Source organism: Capsicum annuum, chromosome 2, assembly GCF_002878395.1.
Source record: "Capsicum annuum cultivar UCD-10X-F1 chromosome 2, UCD10Xv1.1, whole genome shotgun sequence".
Classification (NCBI taxonomy): Eukaryota; Viridiplantae; Streptophyta; class Magnoliopsida; order Solanales; family Solanaceae; genus Capsicum; species Capsicum annuum.
In genome coordinates, this window is record NC_061112.1 from 151,157,058 (window position 1) to 151,178,364 (window position 21,307).

Here is a 21,307-nt window from a genome sequence, read left to right on the forward strand (position 1 = left end):
CGCATGTAAATTCCAAGATACTACTAATTACTTTTGGAGAGTCTTTCTTGAATGATTATGTAGGTAACTTTTGACGGTTCAAAGGAGCAAGTTTTTGCTTTCTGGTTTGAATAAAATTATTTTTTAACTTCAAATAGTAATAATTTTATAAAGCAAAGCAAAGGTAAGCTCTTGCACGAGACAAAAGTTTGTTTTTGCCCAATATTTTTAGCCATGAATGGTGCCCCAGTAAACTGCAATTATTAGATTGTATCCCTTGCTAAACCCAATGTTTAATTTTCGGTGGCATTCTAGATGTCCAAAAAAGTTGGCCAAAATGTTCAAAAGGTAGAATTGTCAGTCTTAAAGAAAATGAAGATGTATGATGGAAGAAGATAAGCAACTGCACATAAACATTAATCATGTATTATAATTCCAGCACAACGTGTTCAGAAACCAAACGACCCCGAAGAGTCCATATTCTACATTTCAACTTCACGAGGTCAAATTTAATAACCTATTTAGTTGAGCCTTTTCTGCTCTCTCGTAAATTATGTGAAAAAGGCATATATTTATTGATGGAATAAGTTTCTATGTATAAAATTCTACGAAAGTGAAGGTGTCAATTGGTCAAGAGACGAAAGGTGCTTATGAGACGTGTAATTAGTGTTTGTGGTAGTCTTAACACAAGCCATCAGTCTAACGAAAGAAAGCTGCTCTACCTTGGACATCATTGTCGACATGGGATGTCTAATTACAAGTCAATAGATTAGTCAACATTTATCTCAAGTGATTTTTATTCATGAATCCTATTCTACATATCATATCGATGCCGCTTACCTAGATGTGGTGCATGTTAATTGTCTCTGGCAAAGTCGAAACGAAGGTCAAGACCAAAAGACAAGAATTCTGAAAGTGACTGCACTTTCCTCATGGCTTATTCTCCCGGGCAGACCGATATCTTTGCTTACAACATCTCTGAGAATGTTCACATTCATATATGCTTTTAAGTTGACAGATTTTGGATAATTAAATATAAAGAGATGACTCATATAAACATCAATAGAGTACACAGAGCTCAAATTGAGTCCATCATAATCTTGGCTCGTGAAAATGAAAACACAGGGAATGTTGAATTATTTCAAGAATACATAATAATAACGTGACCATGAAAATCAAACATAAAAACGGAAATTAATCATCTATACTGAGTCAATATATTATACACACACAAAAACAAACAACGCATGTATATGTCAAAGTTTGGTTGTATTTTTTTATCCAATCAAACCAATTAGACGTCAGATCGTTTAGTCAGTTTGATTTGAAATTTTGGTTGGTTGTGGCTTTTTAGTTTTTGCTATACAGTACTGGTTGTAATCAACACATGAACAACAAAGGCCATTCATTCAACATCAATAAAGCAAACGTCTTCATTTGCTTCCAAACTAGACAGGTAGTAATATAGACCATTTTCCAATAAATGAGACGTTCAGTTGAGAATCCTCTGATTACATAACATCTAATGCTATAAGCAACAGTAATCACAAACATGAGCGATAATTATCAGCTGCTTCCTATACTACACAGTTCCAGCAAGCAAATACTTAAGAATGATTTGTGAATTTTGCAAATATAATACATAAATACTTAAAAGGGTGCACTTCTAAGCCAATCAAAACAGTGTGATGTCACTTACACCAATAGGAACTGAAAACTTACAACAGGATGCACCATGTTCACTGGGAGTGAAACATATAGTAATGCTTTCGCAATTCCGGCTTCAAACAGGGATGCTAGTTGCACCTTCTTTCCCAAATAGTAACGGGAATTCATCATACTGTTCGGAGAAACCCTGTTTTTCTGCCATGCTCTTAAGTGCTTCATAAACCTGATACATAGACCACCGATCATTGGGCCGAGAAACCACAGAATTACAAGCAACCTTTAGGAATTGCACAATCTCTTCATCATGTCCCCTCCCACGCATGTTCTGGTCAATTGCATCTTTAATGCGGCCTGCAATATAGAGCTGATTCACCCAGTCCACCAAATTACCCTTGAATCCCTCTTCACCAGCGGTAACTTCAAGAGGTTTTTGTCCAGTAGCCAACTCCAAAAGCACTACCCCAAAGCTATAAGCATCCCCTTTCAGTGAAGGCACGATTGTACTGGCATACTCTGGAGCTACATAGCCAAGTTCACCCAACTCTCCATTCACAAAGCTAGACTCTTTTGCATCTGAAGGTGTTATCAACCTTGCCAGCCCAAAATCCATTATTCTAGGATCAAAGTCTTCATCAAGGAAAATAACATTAGAACATATGTTTCGGTGCAGGATAGGTGGGTGACAACCATGATGTAACCAAGCAAGGCCTCTAGCAGCACCCAAACCAATTCTAAACCGAGCAGGCCAATCCAATTCACTCGCATTCCCATTCAAGAATGAATACAAAGTACCATTTGACAGGTGTTTATAAACCAAAAGCTTCTCCTCTTCAACAACACAATACCCCAACAGTGGCACCAAATTAGGATGCCTAAGTTGCCCTAGCCTATTCATCTCAATCCCAAACTGCTTCTCACCCAGTTTGCAAGTATTAAGCCGCTTAATAGCAAGTGCAGAGCCATCACGCAACACAGCATTATAAGTAGTACCCATTCTAGTCGAGTTGATAACATTGCCCGAACTGAAACCATTTGTAGCAATCAACAAATCAGCTAATTTAACCTTGACAAGCGGTTTCTGGAACAACATAACCTGCGTGAGCTTGTGAGCTCTCAGCTTATCGGCCCAACTATCAGAGTCATCTCTCCCAATCCCATACCCTCTCTTCCTCTTCCCCGCCTTGGTAAAAAACCAATACCACGCACCAAAGGCCAACAACATCGAAGCAGCAGCACCAAATACTCCTGCTGCAATAATAATAGCTAAGCTTTTCTTACTAAGCCCTCCACATTTCCCCAAAGGTCCACCACACAAGTTATTCCCCTCAAAATCAAAGTTAGACGAATCGAAAGCCGCCGGAATCCTACCGGAGAGCTGATTATTCGCCACAGAGAAAATCTTCAGCCTACCCAAACTAGAAAATTCAGGTGGAATACTCCCCGTAAGCTTGTTATCATTAAGCATTAACTTATTCAAAAAGGAGCATTTAGCAAGATCAGCAGGAATAGCACCTGAATAAGCGTTATTCGACAAATCTAGGGTTGTCAAAAAAGGTAACCAAGTACAAATTTCTGATGGAATTGACCCAGAAAAACGATTACCAGACAGATCAAGCGTTGTCAAGCTAGCACAATACTCTACGGCTTGTGTAACCTTCCCACCAAGTTCCATATTCGGAAGACTAAGGCCGTTGATCCGGTTCTCCTTTTCATTCCAACAAGCAACACCAACAAACTTGCATATAGCACCGATTGTGGTATTCTTCAAGTCCCATGAATTCAGATTGTTACTCCGATCGTCGATGGAATTCTTGAATCCTTCTAAACATCTGAGATCATCTTCAACTACAGCACAAATAGCATCATCGAGGCGCGAAAGTACAACAGAAAGCAGAATCAATACAAGAAAACGGAGAAATCTGAAACGATCCATAGCGTTAATTGAGCTCTGTGTAACGCGCACAAGGTGTTTGATAATATGTGCAAGAGAAGTGGGTAGGAAATAGCAAGGACAAAGAAGATGAAGAAGACTGCTGAGGCATTTGACTTGACAAATGAAAACCCAGTCTGTAATTTTACATGTATGATTATTACATCAGTGGAGCCATTACAAGCTACTAATAATAAATTATCCAATGATAAGTGTAATAAGGAATAATAATTTTAGCATAAATATATAATTAAATTTACTGCAATGTGAAATATTAATTAATTTTAAAATTATTTATTTTATTAAATTAAAAAAAAAAAATCTCATTAAATATCTCAACCCATGAATTATAGTACTACTTATTCCATCATGTACATGTACCAAAGGACCCCTTAATGCATAAGGACAAATAGAAAATGCCAATGACTAAAACTATGTTTGAATAGACAAAAAGGTTGTTATTAATCTTAATAAAAGTATTGATGTTTGAATGCGATGTACATAAATTTAGTCCATTAAGAATGGTTACCCTTTTTTTATAGTTATAGTGCAGATTCAAATATTCCTTTTATACTATCTTTGTGACTGCGCTTTGAACATCCAATTAATTACTCCCTTGGTTCACGTGTACCTGTAAACACACTCTTTAACAGATAATCAAATCATAAATTTATTATATTGCTCTTATATAGTACAGGTCATTTAAGTATTGTAAAATTATAATAATATTTAATAATAAACATAAAATAGATATAAACTAGATAAATAAAAATATATCTATTTTTAGTATGATGAATAAGTAAAAGTGAACCAACCACCAGGATTGGTGTGGTGATTCAACACCTCGTCCCTTAAGCAAGAGGTTGGTGGTTCGATCCCCATCTCTGGACCACAAAGAAAACTCTGTGGCTAGTTCCCTAGCGCATCTCCGGGCCACACCTCATCCCTTAAGCAAGAGGTTGGGGGGTCGATCCCCATCTCTGGGCCCTAGCGCATCTTTGGGCCACAGAGTTTTCAATCGCTTAATGTGCTGACAGTGAAACGGAGAATTAGTCTCACGGCTGCTGGCTGTGGGGATACCTACCTTGGTAAACTTGCAAAAGTAGACAATTTCTGCTTTAAAAAAAAAAACGAAAATTATTTTTTTCATAACATCACACACATATATATCCCTTATTAATTAATGGGTCAAAATCATTTTCCCTCCCCAACTTTGTCTTGAAAATCAAACCCCCCCTTCAACTTTGAACAATAATCATACTCCCCCCTTTATCCTAATTGACTTTTTAAAATTTCTATTTTACCCTTTATCGTCAATTTTTTTATTCTTTTTTTAACTTCTTTAAAATCATCATATTTTCATTTAAAAAAAAAAAAAACATATAACAAATTTTTCATAAAAAATATAAACATTTTTCATATAACAAAATTTTCATAAAAACATAAACATTATCTTCTAGAAAAAAAAAGTAAGAAATATATAACCTAATATTGATCTTTACGAAGTAAATTATCATAACAAGAAAATTAGTTTTATTAATAATAATCAAAACTATAATATTTATTTTACAAGTGAACATAATAAGTAATACTAATTTTATAAACATATTTCAATGCAAAAAATACAAACAGTAAATGAAAGAGATAAGCCTCTAGTACCACCTCGAACTATGGTCAAAGTTGTTACGACACACTCCAACTTCACAGGGGGTCCTATTATCCCTTGAACTCAAATTTAACATATTTTTGTCATTTTTTTGTGCTAATGTGACACCTTTATTACATGAAATAGAGTCCACGTCAAAGTTGTCACGCCATCTAAAATGATTGACAAAGGGTATCACGTTAGCTAAGAAGATTGACGAAAAATACGCTAAAATTTAGTTTAAGGGGTAATAGGACCCCGTGAAGTTGACGTGTGTCGTAGCAAATTTGGTCACAGTTCGGGGATACTAGATGTTTTTTCTCGAATAAAAATAAGGTCAAATTTTAAAGATTATATTTATTTATATAAATTATAAAATATGTAATACTCTATTAATGACAATCACAACTTATTTACTGATATAGACAATAGATAATATCATTTCTTATCACTTGATCCTCATACTAAAAATAAATATTTTAATTATCTGCTTAATTTGTGAAATCAAGAAAATTGTATTATATTTTTTTTCTACTTTTTAGTATTAAATAACTATATAAAGTAACAGTATAGACAAATTTAAAGTTTTAAATTATCATTAATAAGGTTAATTTAGTCAAACATACCTCTAAGTAAAATTTCCTTAAGAATTGTGTTATATCAACAAAAAGTTAAGTAATACGAAACGAATTTAGTAAGAGAGTGATAAAATATAAAAATATACACACATGCATGTACATACATATGTATATATACACACTTAAGGGTGAGTTTTTTGGAAACAAGTTATTCCGGGATTAGTTATTACAAAATAAGTTGTACTAACATGTATGCGTGATAACTTATCTCATCACTGGGGTATAAATGGTGTGATAAATAATTTTGAGACTACTTAATACATCTAATTAAACGCAGGATAAATAATCATGAACTTTATCTCTGAATTATTATAATTATACCTCACACCAAATGACTCTTTAATACATATAATACTAAAAAAACGATCTTAAAAAATAACATTGAATTTTGTGATAAATTTATAAAAAGTATTAATTTGCGTATAAAGTTAATAAATTTAAATAAAATGCTACAAATATCCATGTTAAAAAATTACATATAATATAAAAAAATATTACATAAATATAGAATTATAATTACAAGGACAAAATGAACATTGCATGGGATAAATGGGGGAATATGATTATTATTCAATGTTGAGGGGGGAGTTTGATTTTTTAATTAAAGTTGGGGGGTGAAAATGATTTTCATCCATTAATTAATTAACATATCTTATAAGTTTGATTTTAAAATTTTGTACTTCATATTTACATCATAATTCTTTATTTTATTTTATAATTTATATATTATTTTTTTATTTTCAATCATTTTCCTTAAACAAATTTGAAAATATCATTGATGATGATGACTAAAAAATATATAACTATTTTTATTATTATTAATGATAACAAATAACAAATGAATCACATTGCAAGTTTGTATTTTGATAGCACATGTAAATTGAGCGGCATGTTTGTTATCATGTCGTGTAGTGAATATGATTATTGCTCATTTTTAGTAAATTTTGACACAATAAAAATGCGTACACACAAAAAAAAAGATAACAAATTTTTGCTCTCTTACGCTCAATGTCATCTTGTAAATTCGATATTGAAGTTTATCTCGTTACAATTACTATGGTTAGACATAATTTCATACGACAACGTTCTACTACTGATAAAGACTTTAACTACTATCTTAACAAAGACATCATCACAAAGGTTGAAGAAGGAGATGAGCCTTTTGGTATTCTTCAGAAATACAAGACAGAACTTCTACTAATATGGAGACATAGTTTGATAAAATTAGGGATGAAATCGTTAAGAATTTTTTTGATGTATGAGCGACTAATTATTTTTGTTGTTAATTTTTCATATGTAGTGATTTAATTTATGAAATAATTTTTATATTCATTTTTATTTGATGCTTTTAAGTAATATTTAAATCATTTAAATAATATATCATTATTTAATATTTTTTTAGTGTATTTGTGTATATATATATATTAATTGAAAATTTTAGAGTATTACTTTTTAATTAAATAAAAATAAAATTTTAATTTAAAATATTATAATATATATTTAAAATAATTTTTCTCCATAAATTAATTTTAGTAGTAAAAGTGTATTGATATGTGTCTTTTTTGGTCCTTTGACTCAAAAAACACTTCTTGAAAAAAGATTATCCAAACACAATCTGTTTATCAAAAATACTTTTCAAATGAATTTATTAAATAAAAATTACTATTTCTTTAGAAGTATTTTTCTAAAAAGTATTTTATAAAAATTATTTTCAAATAAGCAATTTTATAACAGTAATCACAAACGGCCTCTAAGAATAAGTAAAAGTGGAAAGTAGCCAAAGGGTGTAAGACTTATTTCTTCCATTGAACTTTTATCAACCAATAATAGTTAATTGACAAGCATTATCACTTTGATTTCTTATTTTTAAAATTTAATTATTTAGTTAGAGGTTAACACTTATGTGTCTTTGAAGAAATTGCACGAGTACCACTTCCGTTTCAAAATAAACTGTGGTTTTAGCTCATAATTTTACGATCATTAACAAATTAATTTAATAAAATAAATTTCTAATAAATACTTTATTAAGAAAAATATAAAATCAACAAAGATCAAGTATTCCATTCATTTTAAAAAAGATTTTCTTTTTAATCCGTTTAAAAAAGAATGATCCATTTTTATTTTTAGCAATTTTTAAATTTTAATTTTCCATATGACATTTTGGTATATTAAATTATGTGTTAAGTTAAATTAGGTCATTCGTTTTTAAATGAATGGAGTAAAATGAAACATAAATAATAAGAAGATTGGTCAAAGCTTAAGCTAATGCGCAACTATTGGTAAAACTCTATATGACTTAATCAAACACTTTAAATCAAACCTTTATTTAGTCATGACCTGTGAGTTAGAGTATATTTTGGGTTATCAGCAATGACTTGTTTGGTCAAATTTTTTGAAAACTAAAAATTCTTAAAGAAGTGTTTTTTTTTGTAAAAAGAAGTGTTTTATTTTGGTGAATGAAACGTTTTAAGTTTTTAGAATAAAAAAGTGTTTTTTTTTAGTTATAATAGATGTTGGTCTGAAAAGCTTAACATGTATTCTCCTTTTCACGAACGTTTTAAAATCTAGGTCGAATACAAATTATTGCTTCAACATTAACAAAATCATTTTGCAAAAATTAATATTATTCTCTAATTAGAAATATCTTTTTCAAAAAACACTTTAGACGAAAAATAAACAACAACAACATATCAAATGTAATCACATAAAGCGGTTCTGGAGAAGATAGAGTGATGCAGTCCATACCTCTACCTCAAATATGACGTAGAAAAATGTTTCTAATAGACCCTCAATTCAAGACAAGACTAGTCTAGGAAATACGATATATAAGAGCAAGATATAATAGATAGTATCACAACAACGAATAATAACCAAAACAAGACTACCACAAAATAATATTATTCTCAATTTACCAAAAAAAATAACAAATATCATCAAAACTCCAAACGTAACACTATCACTGCTAATACGGACAACAAAATAAAGCCCACCTTCCTATCAGTGGCGGAGCCAGGATTTTCACTAAGGAATTCACAAGTGAACATATGAACTAACCGAATAGAGTTCGACATCTATTATATATACATAAAAAATAATTTTAATTATATATATATATATATATATATATATATATCATAATTTTTCATCAAAGAAGGTCGAATGAACCCCTATTCTAAGTGTAGCTCCGCCGTGCTTCATAGTTCCTATGAGTAGGTTGATATTGTGTCTAGTGGGTTTGGTCCATGATGTCCAATAGTGGTCTAGTTTCATATGGCCATGCTGCTAAAATAGGTGAAAGAAGGGGGTCCAAATTGTACTGAATCTTCCTTCAGGTCCAACTTTGTGTACTGTATTATGCTCCCACCCAATGTTTGCATCAGTTTTTTATTTCCAGTAGTGTACCAGTTTGACCAACCTTCATAATTAGATCACATATGTTGATGAATTTATTTTAATTAAGTAAAATTCAAATATTAAAAAACTTTTTTTTTTTTTAAATGGACGTTGTAATTTCATTACTATTATTAATTATAATAACATTGGAGCACACCTAATTTTCAACTTATATCTTAATTTCACCTAATTTGACTATCAAAAAGCAAAAGGTAAACAACTGACTTTCAACTCTATCTTAATTCCACCTAATTTAACTATCAAAAAAGCAAAATGTATCAACCAATTCGAGACATAGTTGAGTATAGTATTTCTACTTTAATTGTATGATATCTCCTTTCATTCTATGTAGATCGGTTTAAATAAAATAAAATAAAATTTTACTGATAAATTAAGAGCTTATTATTACTATTATATATAGAATCCATATTGAAACTCGACTAAATTTAGATTCGTGTTGAAAAGTCTCATATTGGGAGTAGTGACAGAGTCATGATTTTCATTTAAGGGATTCAAAAGTGAACAAACGGACTAGCTGAAAGGAGTATCCCTCATTGTATGCTAGCTCCATTCCTATTGCGTGTTGGGGTAATACGCTCCTTAATCCCTCTGGTTAAGGATAAATAAATAATTACTATTTATCATTCTACCAGAATTCTTATTGGTAATTTAAGAGGTTATCGATATATTAAACCACTCAATTTGAGTAATTCATTTTTGGGCAATCAAATCTATGTATCCATGTTCTCAGTATATCTAGACAAAAAATAATCCTATAAAAAGCCATTACGTAGACATCTTTTACGTGTAAAATTTAACTTTCCTAAAAAAGAAGTAAATTTGTACTTCTTCCGTTTCACAATAAGTTAATTGTTGGATTTTGACATACATATTAAGAAAAAAAGCAAAGACATAAATTTATCATGTTTTTCTATTTTTACCCTCCTAAAAAAATAAAGACACATGATACATCACTCTCAATATATATTTAACGGAGGGTAGATTTGAAAAAACTTTCAACATTTACCTTGAATTATCAACCATTCACTTATTTTGAAACACTAAAATTGCTCCAACAATTCACTTATTGTGAAACACTAAACCATTTACTTATTTTGAAACACTAAAATTGCTTCAACAATTCAGTGAAACACTAGGAAGTACTATTCAAAATTTGAAAATTTTCAAAAACATTCCGCGCTTATATGGGCCCCATCTTCTCATATTATGCGTGCTTTTCGACTTGTACCTATATACCAACCTGTAACTGAATTATTATTATTATTAGTAGTATTATTTTTAAAATGAGAATTGCAAAAGCCGGTTCGCTTCACACCAAAAAGCACCCTCAATTTTTTTCTTCACTTCACTGCTGACCGCCATGGATGAGCTGCAGAATCAGAATTAGCATTTTAAATCAGTATATGTGAGGTACAATTCGATCCCATTGTTATTATTATTATTATTATTATTATTATTATTATTATTATTATTATTATTTTAGTATTTGTTTGATTGGTATTATTGTGGGTAGTGAAAAAAATGGAGGATGTGAAGAAAGCATATGCGGAGATAATTTTGAATATGGCGAAGGAAGCGGCAGCTCGTGTTATGCTATCGGAGAAAAAAGCTCTTAAATTTCAGCAGGATTTGCAGTACACGAAAGAGGAAGCCGTTCGAATGCTGCTTCGCTTGAAATTAATGATTGATACTAAGGTAGAATATAACTTGTGAATGTTTATTTTAAGCTGACTACTTGTTTGATTGATTGAATTTTGTTTGGTTCGACAATTTTATTAACAATAACAAGCTCAACGTACCCGTGTAATCGTGCGAGTGGAGTTTGGTGGAGGTAGAGAAGCTATTTTCAATAGACACTTAGCTCAAATCAAATGACAATGTTATTAAAGCGCTAGTAATTTCAGGAAACGAAATTCAATTAATGTGGAAAATGAATTTAAATTTTGGCACATTTGAGATATTCTGCCTGCGTACATGGGAAAAGTGAAAATATTTTTGGTTTTGAGATTTGATTTAAACTCGAGACTTCATGATTCTCAGTCCACTTCATTGAGTGGTCCATGAGTTTTAACTGTCTTTGAGACTATAGAAGAGTAATTACATATTTTCCTCCATCATTTGACCTTTAGAAATTTTGTTGAAAATGTAGTATTATACTAGACAGAACTCATGACGGATTCAGAGCTGTATTGACAATGCTTACCACAATTAAAGAGTAGTAGAACTTTAAGTTGCACGGCGACTAGGCTCGACTTGGAAAAAAAAGAGAAAGGTGGTCGAAAATGTTACTAAGACTTCATCGAGTCCAAGACTATAATTCAAAGCTTATTTCTTGTACATATATAATCCATTTTCTATAAGTAATGGAGTTAAAAGTACCAAGTGCCACTGATTAAAAATATGAGGTGCTAGTATGTATCAAAATGTAGCTAGACATTGCTTCTTTTATGGATCGAAGTGAACATCATTTGGTGAAATAATTGTAGTACATACATGATTTTAGTCTATTGGTTTTGTATTCTGAGAAGTGATTTTACTTGAATGACATGACAGTATATCTTAGCAGGATGTTGATTCCCGTATCTCGCAGTTTAATGAAAGTGGCCTTTCTAACCTTTAATGCAGACAACTGAAGCTGAGAATTTGTCTCAAAATCAGCAAAGAAGAATTGATGAATTAGAAGCTCAGCTTAATGAAGCTGAAGGGCTGATAATTGATCTTAGAGCAGAATTACATGATGTGCATGAGCAGCTGAATGAGGTGAAAAATAAGCCTCTCCATCACCCGAGACCACATGCAGAAGAGGATTTGATTTGTTGCAATGGTATCATGGCCAAGTCAGATCTAAACAATCCAGAGTCGTTAAGATTCCCTACTGAATTGGGATCCAATGTCTGCAAATCAGCAGAAGTATCAGACATAGCATTGAGCAGTTACTCAAAGGACAATCCTAATGAGTCAGAGATTTATCGAAATGGATATTGTGCAATAGAGGTGAGCTTAGCGAATGAGAGACTGCATTCTGGAGATGATCAAAGTTTTCCCAATCAAGCTACACAGGTCACTGAACCAAATGGACGAGATGCTGAAGCACACATTGTACCATCATCAAAAACTAAGGAAGTAGAGAATTTAGTTGGCGAAGAACCACTTAAGGGCCGTGCTTCTATGCATCGGCCCTATACATTCCGAGGAAAAAGGCGAAGAAAAGCTCAGTATGGCAAAACAAAAAATAGCTCTTGCAAGGCCCATTGTAATAAGCTCGTGTTGTCTCAACGACCATTACCAGCAATTTCTCATTGTTCTGCGAGATACTTGAAAACGAGCACTTTGTATGACAGTCCTAGTAGTCCTTCTCCTAACATCAATACTGAGAGAAAAAATGTAGCAGGGAGTTTTTTTCTGTTGGGTAAAGAAGAGCAACAAAACAAGGGTCTAAACGTTGCTGTTGCTCGTAGAAGTATTAGGAAAAGACGCGTCAAATACCTGGACGATAGTTGTCCTGCATCATTGTTACATAGCTCCCATCCTAATCAGCCAATGAGACCTGGTCAGCAATGTCCATCTTTTCCTAATAGCAAGTCCAATGCAGTTGAATGCACTGTGAGATCAACTAAATTAGAAGGTGAAGGTGGTATGGAAGAGCGTAGTGGTTTACAAGCGACATACTCAGGTTTCACCGCAGAAAACAAGAAGATTGCATGTGCATATAATGATGCACATGAGGACAAAGAGTTGATAGATGTCTCAGTGATGGTCGAGGAAAGTGATGGTGAATCACTGCTTAACTTTGGCATGTTACCTGTTGAATCCATCTTTGGAGATGCCAAAGCATCTGAAGTAAGTAAGGAATCAAATCTTCAAGGTAACAATATGACGTCTCTCAAGTATACGTTCAGCAGGAAGCGTAAGAAGGATAGCTTATTGACCCCAAATGAGAACTCTTCTCCCGAATGCTCAGTGAAGAAAAGGTCTGTCGAGACAGAAAACATTGATCCAAGACTGCAGGATTTAAAAGCGTTAACAGATTCACCTTTAAAAAGTAGACAGTTGATGCAGGTTGCTCATCAGGTTAGTTATAGTAAAACTCAATAATTTCTGGAGTCCATATTATATTATTATTTGCTCTGTGACATGAATTGTGCTTATAGTTAATACTTTGTTCTGCAAATACTCTTGGAGCAAGTAGTAGCACTTCTTTTTGAATTTTACCATCTGTTCTCGAATAGAAACTGAGATCATTTAGCGTAATGCTGCTGCATACTAGAATTTCTCTAGGGAAGTTCTGTGTGTGAAATGAAAGGACCAACTAATTGAAATAGAATCAGAGTTCTGGATGGAAGTCTTCTCATCTGCGGACAATACTAATTCAGTTTTTATATTGGGATCATCTATTGAAATATTATTGTGATTTTAGTATTTCTTATAAAAGTTCTGTTAGATGTCCGAAAGTAATGGCAGTCTTCTTTTCCTCCAATCTTGCAGCTTATCTCTCTGTCTGGACGAAGCTGGTGGCAGTAGTTTTGCAGTCCCTATTGATGTTGAACAACATAAACATAAGGCTTTTGAGCAATGTAGTTGCATATTTATTCTATTTTTGGGTACCGCGGCACTGGCTTAATATATAGTTGAAGAGCTGTTCTTTCGCATCTCTGGTGGATCATGTAATTATCCTGGCATTATGATAGTAGAGTATGAGTGTCATTATCTATTCTTTTCTTCTTTCTTTAGAGTGTGTTAATACAGCTAATTCTTGAGCCGGGGGTCTATCGGAAACAACCTCTCTACTTCTTTAGAGGTAGTGGTATGGACTGCGTACACTCTACCCTCCCCAGACCCCACGATGTGGGAATATACTGGGTTTGTTGTTGTTGTTGTAATATAGCTAATGGTGACAAGCTGCTTTTGGCATGAGCACGTAAAGTGGTGAACCCAATTTTTGCTTGCTAGCTTTCCTGAAACTTTGTTTTACATCATCTTTTGCAGTTTCTCTGGAGAGAATTTTCTTCCTTTAGGTGCTTTTGGTTGTGGAAGATGTTAGTGTTAATGAAAGGAAGTTAACGTCAGAGGGAAAGGCCAATTGCGTGACTCATTTTAATGGGACTCCCACGGTCTACAGCCTTGATTTACTTTCCAAATGAAAACACCTAACAAAGAATACAACAAAAGACAAACATTCCGAATATGACTATACAACAACATACCCAGTAAAATACCACAAGTGAGGTTTGGGAGGGTAAAGTGTAAGTAGAGTTTACCACTATCTTGGGGAGGTAGAGAGGCTGTTTACGCAATACCCTCGGCTCAAGTGTAGCAAATCCAGGTACAAAGAAGAGGAGCGAGGAGCATTATGAATATGACCATAAATCTTGTAAATAACATGTTTCTTTTGACAAATGTATATAATTTTGTGTTAAATAAATATGTGCAAACATAATACATGAACTGCGAAATTACAAAAGAGCTGCAGAAATTTTGATGAGAACAAGTCCTTGACGCTGATAATGTTTCAACTCAGAACTTATTTAGGCTGCTTGTATGATTCTGTGTGTGTTAAAGTAAATGGTAATTCACCAGCCAGTTAGGAAATCACTTCATCTTTGGTGCAAAACAGTGACTTTTAAGGCAACAAGTTATTCAAAACACAGCTTGGGAATTGTAAACTGCCATAGGGGTCATGTGTAGTTTTGTTTATAGGTGAAATTCAGGTGAGTTTGCACACGCCTTCACTATTTTATCGAGCAGTCACTACCTCCCTCCAACACAGTTACTTGCCCATCAATGCTTGTGCACATGGCAAGAAATTATCCAACAATTTTCTTCTTTGCTAAAATTTGAACCTTAATTTTCATGACTTATATGTTCTTAGGTGTTGAGTCATTTATAGTTCTAGTAATTTCGTTTTTTTCTTCATTCTTCATTCCAATAGCGGGACCATAGTGGAAGAAATTCAAATGATAAAGTAAGATGGTTGACCTGAAAAAACAAAAAATGTTTGGATAGTAATAGTGATGATGTGAACATATCGGACAATAGTAGGGTCACATTGTGTTAAATGGTAAACATCAAAAAGGACGTTGGCGTGCCTTTAGACTCCTCAATGTCCAGTGACACATTCCATTCCATTCCATTCTATTTCTCTAATTATCACCAGAGGCGGAGTCAGAATTTGAAGCTTGGGAGTTCGAACCCCAGCTCAGGGACGCGGAGGTGACACGCCTACCACTGGACTACCAGTCATGTTTGTATGGGGGGTCGGACATATACAATTATACACATTTTTTGAATTTTTTAATTACAAGTATAGGATCTACGCAAAAGTTAGGGGGTTCGACCGAACCCCATCAAGCACACTGGCTCCGCCCCTGCTTATCACCATTGGATTCCCTTCTCATTCTACTTTTGAATATTGATAGCCATTAGTGTTCCAATTATCATTAATTACTACTTAGTTCTACCTATCAAATTTTAACTCAACTTATCAAAAGTATTGATATACGAATTATTTGCACGGATGAGAGGTTTCACAACAACAACAATGTACACGAAAAAAGAATGAACATAACTACACAGACCTTACCGTACTTCACGAGTGAGAGACTGAGTTTAAAAATGTACTAATGGCAGATTTAATGTTGATATCGGTTCAAATGCCGAGACGAAGGTATAATTAGAATGGTACTGCACATAAAGGACCTAAAATTATAGACTCAGGATTTGAAGTGGTGATTAGTACTACTAGAATAAATTAATTTGAAATCATTAGTTTTAGTAGAAAATTTGAATTAATTATGTCAATGTTTGAGCGTTTAGACAGTAGTTTTCAGGAGCAGATGACATACATGATTAAAATGGACTTATGCTATCATTTTTGGTGATAAACAAGATGTTCTATTCTTTTTACGCAATTTCCTATTAATGTTGGACCTCAAATTTATACAAGAACGAGGAAATTCAATCATGAAACTAGATTTTCAAGTGGAAACTTAAGGAAATTTAAAAATCCATTGTTAAAAAGAAAATATTTCTTTCTTAATAAGGATGTTAGCTAAGCTTTGAAAAAGGCAAAAACATATTATAGTACATCTCATCGCCTCCAATAATTTTTTGTTGAGTTAAAATGACCAGGGAAGTCCCATCTACTATTCCCTCCGTTGATTTATTTATCTTTTTAATTTGTTTAATTTTTTTTTTTTTTGACAATTTAATTTCAATTATTCATAGACGATGTTTAAAATCACAAAATTAAAATATATTTACATATCTCTAATTTAACATCACAAAATTTTAAAATCTTACTTCATTAAATTTCGTGCCAATTGCCAAGTTATAATCAGCTAAACAAATTCAAAGGATAGTATGATTTTTTTCATAGGATTAAGAAGGGAAAATAAAATCGATAGATTAATACATTGCTTTTGATAATAAATGGTAAAAGCCGGTGCACGCCTGAAATTTTTAAAAAGCCAAACAGTAACAAACAATCAAGTAAAATTCAGTAAGAGATACCACCAGAGGTTACATGGAATGACAAGTATTCCTTCATTTTTAATCAGATGTCTGAAATTCGAGCGTTAGACATGAAACCACCTTCGATAGGAAACTCTTTAAATCTCACAGTAAAACTTTTCAACGTGAATCGGGCTCCAATACGCGAAAACAAAAGAGCAGAGTGCAGAGATTTCTGTGATATCAGACGAGAATGTTTCCTTGTCCCTCAAAAACATTCTCTCTTTTCACATCATCTGATCATTAAACTATGACCCACAACCTTGAAATCTAATGGCATTTCATGTAAATATACCCCAAATTCATGTGGTATTTTACCCCTCTCACGTTTCTATAAAAATACCCCCTCACTAGTCAAGTAATATAGATCTTTAACATTGTGTGTGTTAGACAGAAAAAGGAAAATAGAAAAATGGTGATGGTAGTAGGAAAGGAGCAAGATAAATTACAAGCAGTATGGTTTGCAGCAGGTGTGGCTGCTTTAATGGCATGTTTAGAACGTGCAATATTAGTTTCCTTTGTGGAACAATGGAGACTTATAGCCTTTCTTTCTCTTAATCTCTTACTCTTAGCTATTCTTTTCACATCTACAACTAGTGCTACTCCCACAACTCCAAATGTTGAAACCAGCCAACAAAGCACTAGTACTAGCACCAACACTACTACTGATGAATCCAAGATTCAGGTTAGAAAATGTTTGAATTTTGTTGTTATTTCATCTAAAAATTTAGCAGCCGTTTGGACACGAATTTGATGATATTTGAAAGTAAGTTTTAAAAGGGTATTTTATTTTTTTTTAAAAAAAAGGTGGTTCAACTCCAAGTTTGAGTGGAAAATTGACTATAATGTATAACCAAACAAATTTTCGAACAAAAAGAAGTTGAGAAAAGCAAAATATTTGTACATCCAAACGGGCTTACAATGTATGTCTTCAATAATGTCCTTCCTTGTCTGATTCTTTTGATATAAGCCTAATACATGATTTGTCTTTTTGTTGATAATTATGGTTGGTGTTCGAGTCAATGTGTACGCATCTCAATTTGTTTTATAGTTAGCTCTGTCCATCATCAAGGCTAGGACAGATATGAAGAAATCACCTAGTGCTCATCTTTGTCGGGATCTGAATATGAAAGTTCATAATTCTCAACTCACTTCATTGATCACTAAGTCATATCCTCGGTTTAAGCACATGAAATTTTTATTATTATTGTTATTTTTATTTTATATAGCGGGTACATATTCTTTAATTTATTTACTATTTTGTCTTCAACAGGATGAAAAGGTAGGGAAAGAATGCAAGAAACCTTTGGTACCTTGTGTAGAAGAAGTTTTAGAAGAAGCAATTACAAAGGAAGTCATAGTGGAATATCCAACAATAATTGACAAGAGGGAAAACATAGAAGAACAATCATTAGATGATTCTATAGATGAAGCTCAGCAAATTTCAATGGAGGAATTGAATGAAAGAGCAGAAGCATTTATAGCAATGTTCAGACAACATTTAATATCTGATGCAAAAGCTTATAGTTATAGCAAAAGTTGCAGAACTCGAACTTCAATTTCACTCAAAGGAGGTGACAAAATTTTTTCAAAGCATAGACCTATTTATTAAATTTGGCCAACTATTTCAAAAGTTCAGTCAGGTGAACTAAAGTTTCCGCTATGCGAGGCGTCCGGACCTGACCACAAGAGTTTAAATAGGCCAACTATTCTAGTTGAGGAAAAAAAAATCAAGGTGGTTCTTTTCATTCAAAAGCATTTTACTCGTGTAATAATGCTAAAGATTTTCTGAACAGAAAGACCTATCTTGATCTTTAGTTACAAGTTGACACTTTTTTTTCTATTTTTTTCAACTATAATTTGAGACTTGAGTCGCAACTCGCAACCAAGCTTGTTCTCTTGTTGTTGCTGAAAGAGGCAAATTCAGAATTTAAGGGCAGTAGATTTATTATTTGCGCGATCTTATTATGTATGTAAGTGTTGTTTACTTTTTCTCAACTATAGTTTCAGTAGCAACAAAGCTTTTCTTTTCTTGTTCCCGTGAGAGGCAAATTCCGAATCTAGTGGCAGAATTTTCATAATGAGCCTATGTATGTAGACTTTAATTTTGTATGCTTAATAAACATAATTCAAGCAGCAAAGTAATAGGTTCAATTGAATAATAAGACTACACCAAATTTGTCTTATTTCCTGTCACACAATTTTGAAGCATTGTTTATCCTTAATAGTGGTATATTTCAGGTACAACATAGAATTGTGAGCAAAAAAACAAAAACTGATATCTTTCTAACTCTTCTATTAGAATGATCCATCAGATAGTGTGTCAAAATTTTGAACTAAAAAAAAGTAAAAAGAGCAATGATTTGAGTTAGACAACTTTAAAAGGAAATGATTAGTAGTGTCTTTTTACTTTACATGCTTCAGCAGACCTTTTTGTGCATGAGACTAATTAATTAGTAAATATAAAATCTCTGCACCTATAATATATAGTCCCACAATATGTGGCCTGCAGTAAAAACAGCACGCGCAATGCTAGTTTCTTATTCTCTAGACTACTAAACAATTGATCCATACATTTTTATTGATGAATACTTTTGCATAACTAGCTACCATATATCTTCTATCTAAATGGATAAATCGTTGCCTTTTTTTCAAAATAAAAGATTAAAAAAAATCCTCTCATTGCAGGATTAAGAAATGAAATAAAAGTCAGTCTGGTATATTAAAGCTCCCGTTATGCACGAGATTCGGGGAAAGGCTAAGCTATAATAGTTTATTGTAAATAGTCTTACCTTACATTTCTTTAAGATATTATTTTCACGACTTGAATTCATGACATATGGCAACAACTTTATTAGTACACTCGTATAGTGTGAAAGATTCTCATTGATTTTTTCTATCACATTAGAAAAGGAGACAATGAAAATTTATCTCACAATTTTTGTGTTGGATACTCCAACTAATATCAACCTTTCTAGATAAGAGGGAGTTGCTCATATGATAAATGCTAAAATACTAAGGTTAGGGTGTGTTTGTGTAACACCCCGTATTCAAGTACATATATTGGCGTATTCAAGTACTGTGTATTGGTCTTATTTATATGGAATTAATTTTATTTTATTTTATTTATACCGAAATTTGCCCGTCGATGGTTCCATACGAAGGTTATTGAATAAGCTTTCCAACGATATAAAGATTTACAAAAACGGATAGGTTTTGGATATAATCGAGCACGTTCGAAACTATAAAAAGGTGGCCGGGATATTGGGAATAGTAAATGTGCAGGAAAATTTCCTGCACACAAACTACTGAGGCCATCCATTTTTTTGGGTCAACTTTGAACGATCATAACTCCCTTAATATAATGAACTGGGAGAGCTGCAACCTATGAAAAGAAAGATTTTTGAGTCTTATTTCCAATGCAATTGGTTTCATCCAAATTCGACGTCTGAGTAATGAGTTATACTCGTTTTGCTTCAGCCTCTCAAAACAGATTTTTAGGGTCAACTTCAAACAATCATAACTCCTTGTACAGGACGAACTGGGTGGAATACTTTATATGAAATGAAAGCCCTTTGAATTATCTTTCCAACGATACCAATTTCACCCAAATCCAATATCGGAGCAAAGAGTTATGGTCGATCTACTTTAACTTATCAAAACAGTCCACCAAAGGACAAATTTGACATTCTTTAAATTTTAAAGGCACTTTGGTCATTCCCTATGATATTATGGACGGGAATATGTGTACATATACATGTATATGAGTTCAAAAACTCATTTTCATCATCAATCATTGAGAAAGAACAAACCCTAGCCAAATTTGACCTTTAAATTACTTTTGATTCAACCGTAGAAATTCCAAAGTAATCCGATAACTGCGTTTGTCATCTCGAGAGCTTCGAACGGCGCCTATTATTTGTGCAAACAGGATTGCATAATCAAGAGGTGAATTCTAAGGTATGAATATTGTTTGCCTTTGTTCTCTTCCATATGTATATGTGTGATAGAGGATTATATGTATTGGTTGTTATTGAAAAGTGATGGAAATAGGGTTATGGACTATTTTACGGAAGGTGAATATGGTAATTGAGTTATGGAAGATGGATATGGTGATATACTATTGAATTGATGATTATTTATGTCTATGGCTCAAGTTGGTTTAATGGATTGGTTGAAAGGATAAATGAATCCAAACTTGATATTGGAGGATGTTGTATGAATATGCATGGCATGTGAATGTAATTGGAGTATAAGAGGGTTAAAGTGACACCCTTTATGGTGTAATTAAGGCTTACTACTTAACCACTAGTTTGGTGAATTCAAATAATTGAATTGTGACGTTTGGTCGCTAATACTAGATTGCTATATGTGTTCATTGTAGATAAGTAATCCGAAAAGACGAGAAGTCCATTTGGGACTAGTATTGAAGGTTGACAGTCAGGTATGTAAAGCATACTCCATACCATATCTTTGGCATGAAAGTGAACAATTGTTCTATTAAGAAAGTTTTCAAAGTTATTC

At 32.9% G+C, this 21,307-nt stretch overlaps 3 protein-coding genes across 3 annotated transcripts; 2 read left to right on the top strand and 1 right to left on the bottom strand.

Annotated features, from left to right (window-relative positions):
- Window positions 1-1,434: 1,434 nt before the first annotated feature.
- LOC107860576 (inactive LRR receptor-like serine/threonine-protein kinase BIR2) lies at window positions 1,435-3,873 on the bottom strand. The gene has a single exon (XM_016705971.2). It carries the CDS (start codon window positions 3,578-3,580, stop codon window positions 1,763-1,765), a length of 1,818 nt encoding a protein of 605 aa, XP_016561457.2. The 5' UTR covers window positions 3,581-3,873; the 3' UTR covers window positions 1,435-1,762.
- A 6,653-nt stretch (window positions 3,874-10,526) lies between these two features.
- On the top strand, window positions 10,527-14,000 carry LOC107860577. Its single transcript, XM_016705972.2, has 4 exons — window positions 10,527-10,684; window positions 10,788-10,969; window positions 11,900-13,345; window positions 13,760-14,000. The coding sequence occupies exons 2-4, from the start codon at window positions 10,796-10,798 to the stop codon at window positions 13,793-13,795; spliced, it is 1,656 nt and encodes a 551-aa protein (XP_016561458.2). The 5' UTR covers window positions 10,527-10,684; window positions 10,788-10,795; the 3' UTR covers window positions 13,796-14,000.
- A 2,809-nt stretch (window positions 14,001-16,809) lies between these two features.
- LOC107860578 lies at window positions 16,810-18,799 on the top strand. The gene is made up of 2 exons (XM_016705973.2): window positions 16,810-17,468; window positions 18,057-18,799. The coding sequence occupies exons 1-2, from the start codon at window positions 17,196-17,198 to the stop codon at window positions 18,393-18,395; spliced, it is 612 nt and encodes a 203-aa protein (XP_016561459.1). The 5' UTR covers window positions 16,810-17,195; the 3' UTR covers window positions 18,396-18,799.
- Window positions 18,800-21,307: the final 2,508 nt, after the last annotated feature.

Excerpts from the sequence above, each read along its gene's own strand:
- LOC107860578 (XM_016705973.2), top strand. The coding sequence starts at position 17,196 with ATGGTGATGGTAGTAGGAAAGGAGCAAGATAAATTACAAGCAGTATGG. Across the intron at positions 17,469-18,056 it reads CTGATGAATCCAAGATTCAG|GATGAAAAGGTAGGGAAAGA; the intron begins GTTAGAAAATGT and ends TGTCTTCAACAG.
- LOC107860577 (XM_016705972.2), top strand. The coding sequence starts at position 10,796 with ATGGAGGATGTGAAGAAAGCATATGCGGAGATAATTTTGAATATGGCG. Across the intron at positions 10,970-11,899 it reads AATTAATGATTGATACTAAG|ACAACTGAAGCTGAGAATTT; the intron begins GTAGAATATAAC and ends CCTTTAATGCAG. Across the intron at positions 13,346-13,759 it reads TGATGCAGGTTGCTCATCAG|CTTATCTCTCTGTCTGGACG; the intron begins GTTAGTTATAGT and ends CCAATCTTGCAG.
- LOC107860576 (XM_016705971.2), bottom strand. The coding sequence starts at position 3,580 with ATGGATCGTTTCAGATTTCTCCGTTTTCTTGTATTGATTCTGCTTTCT.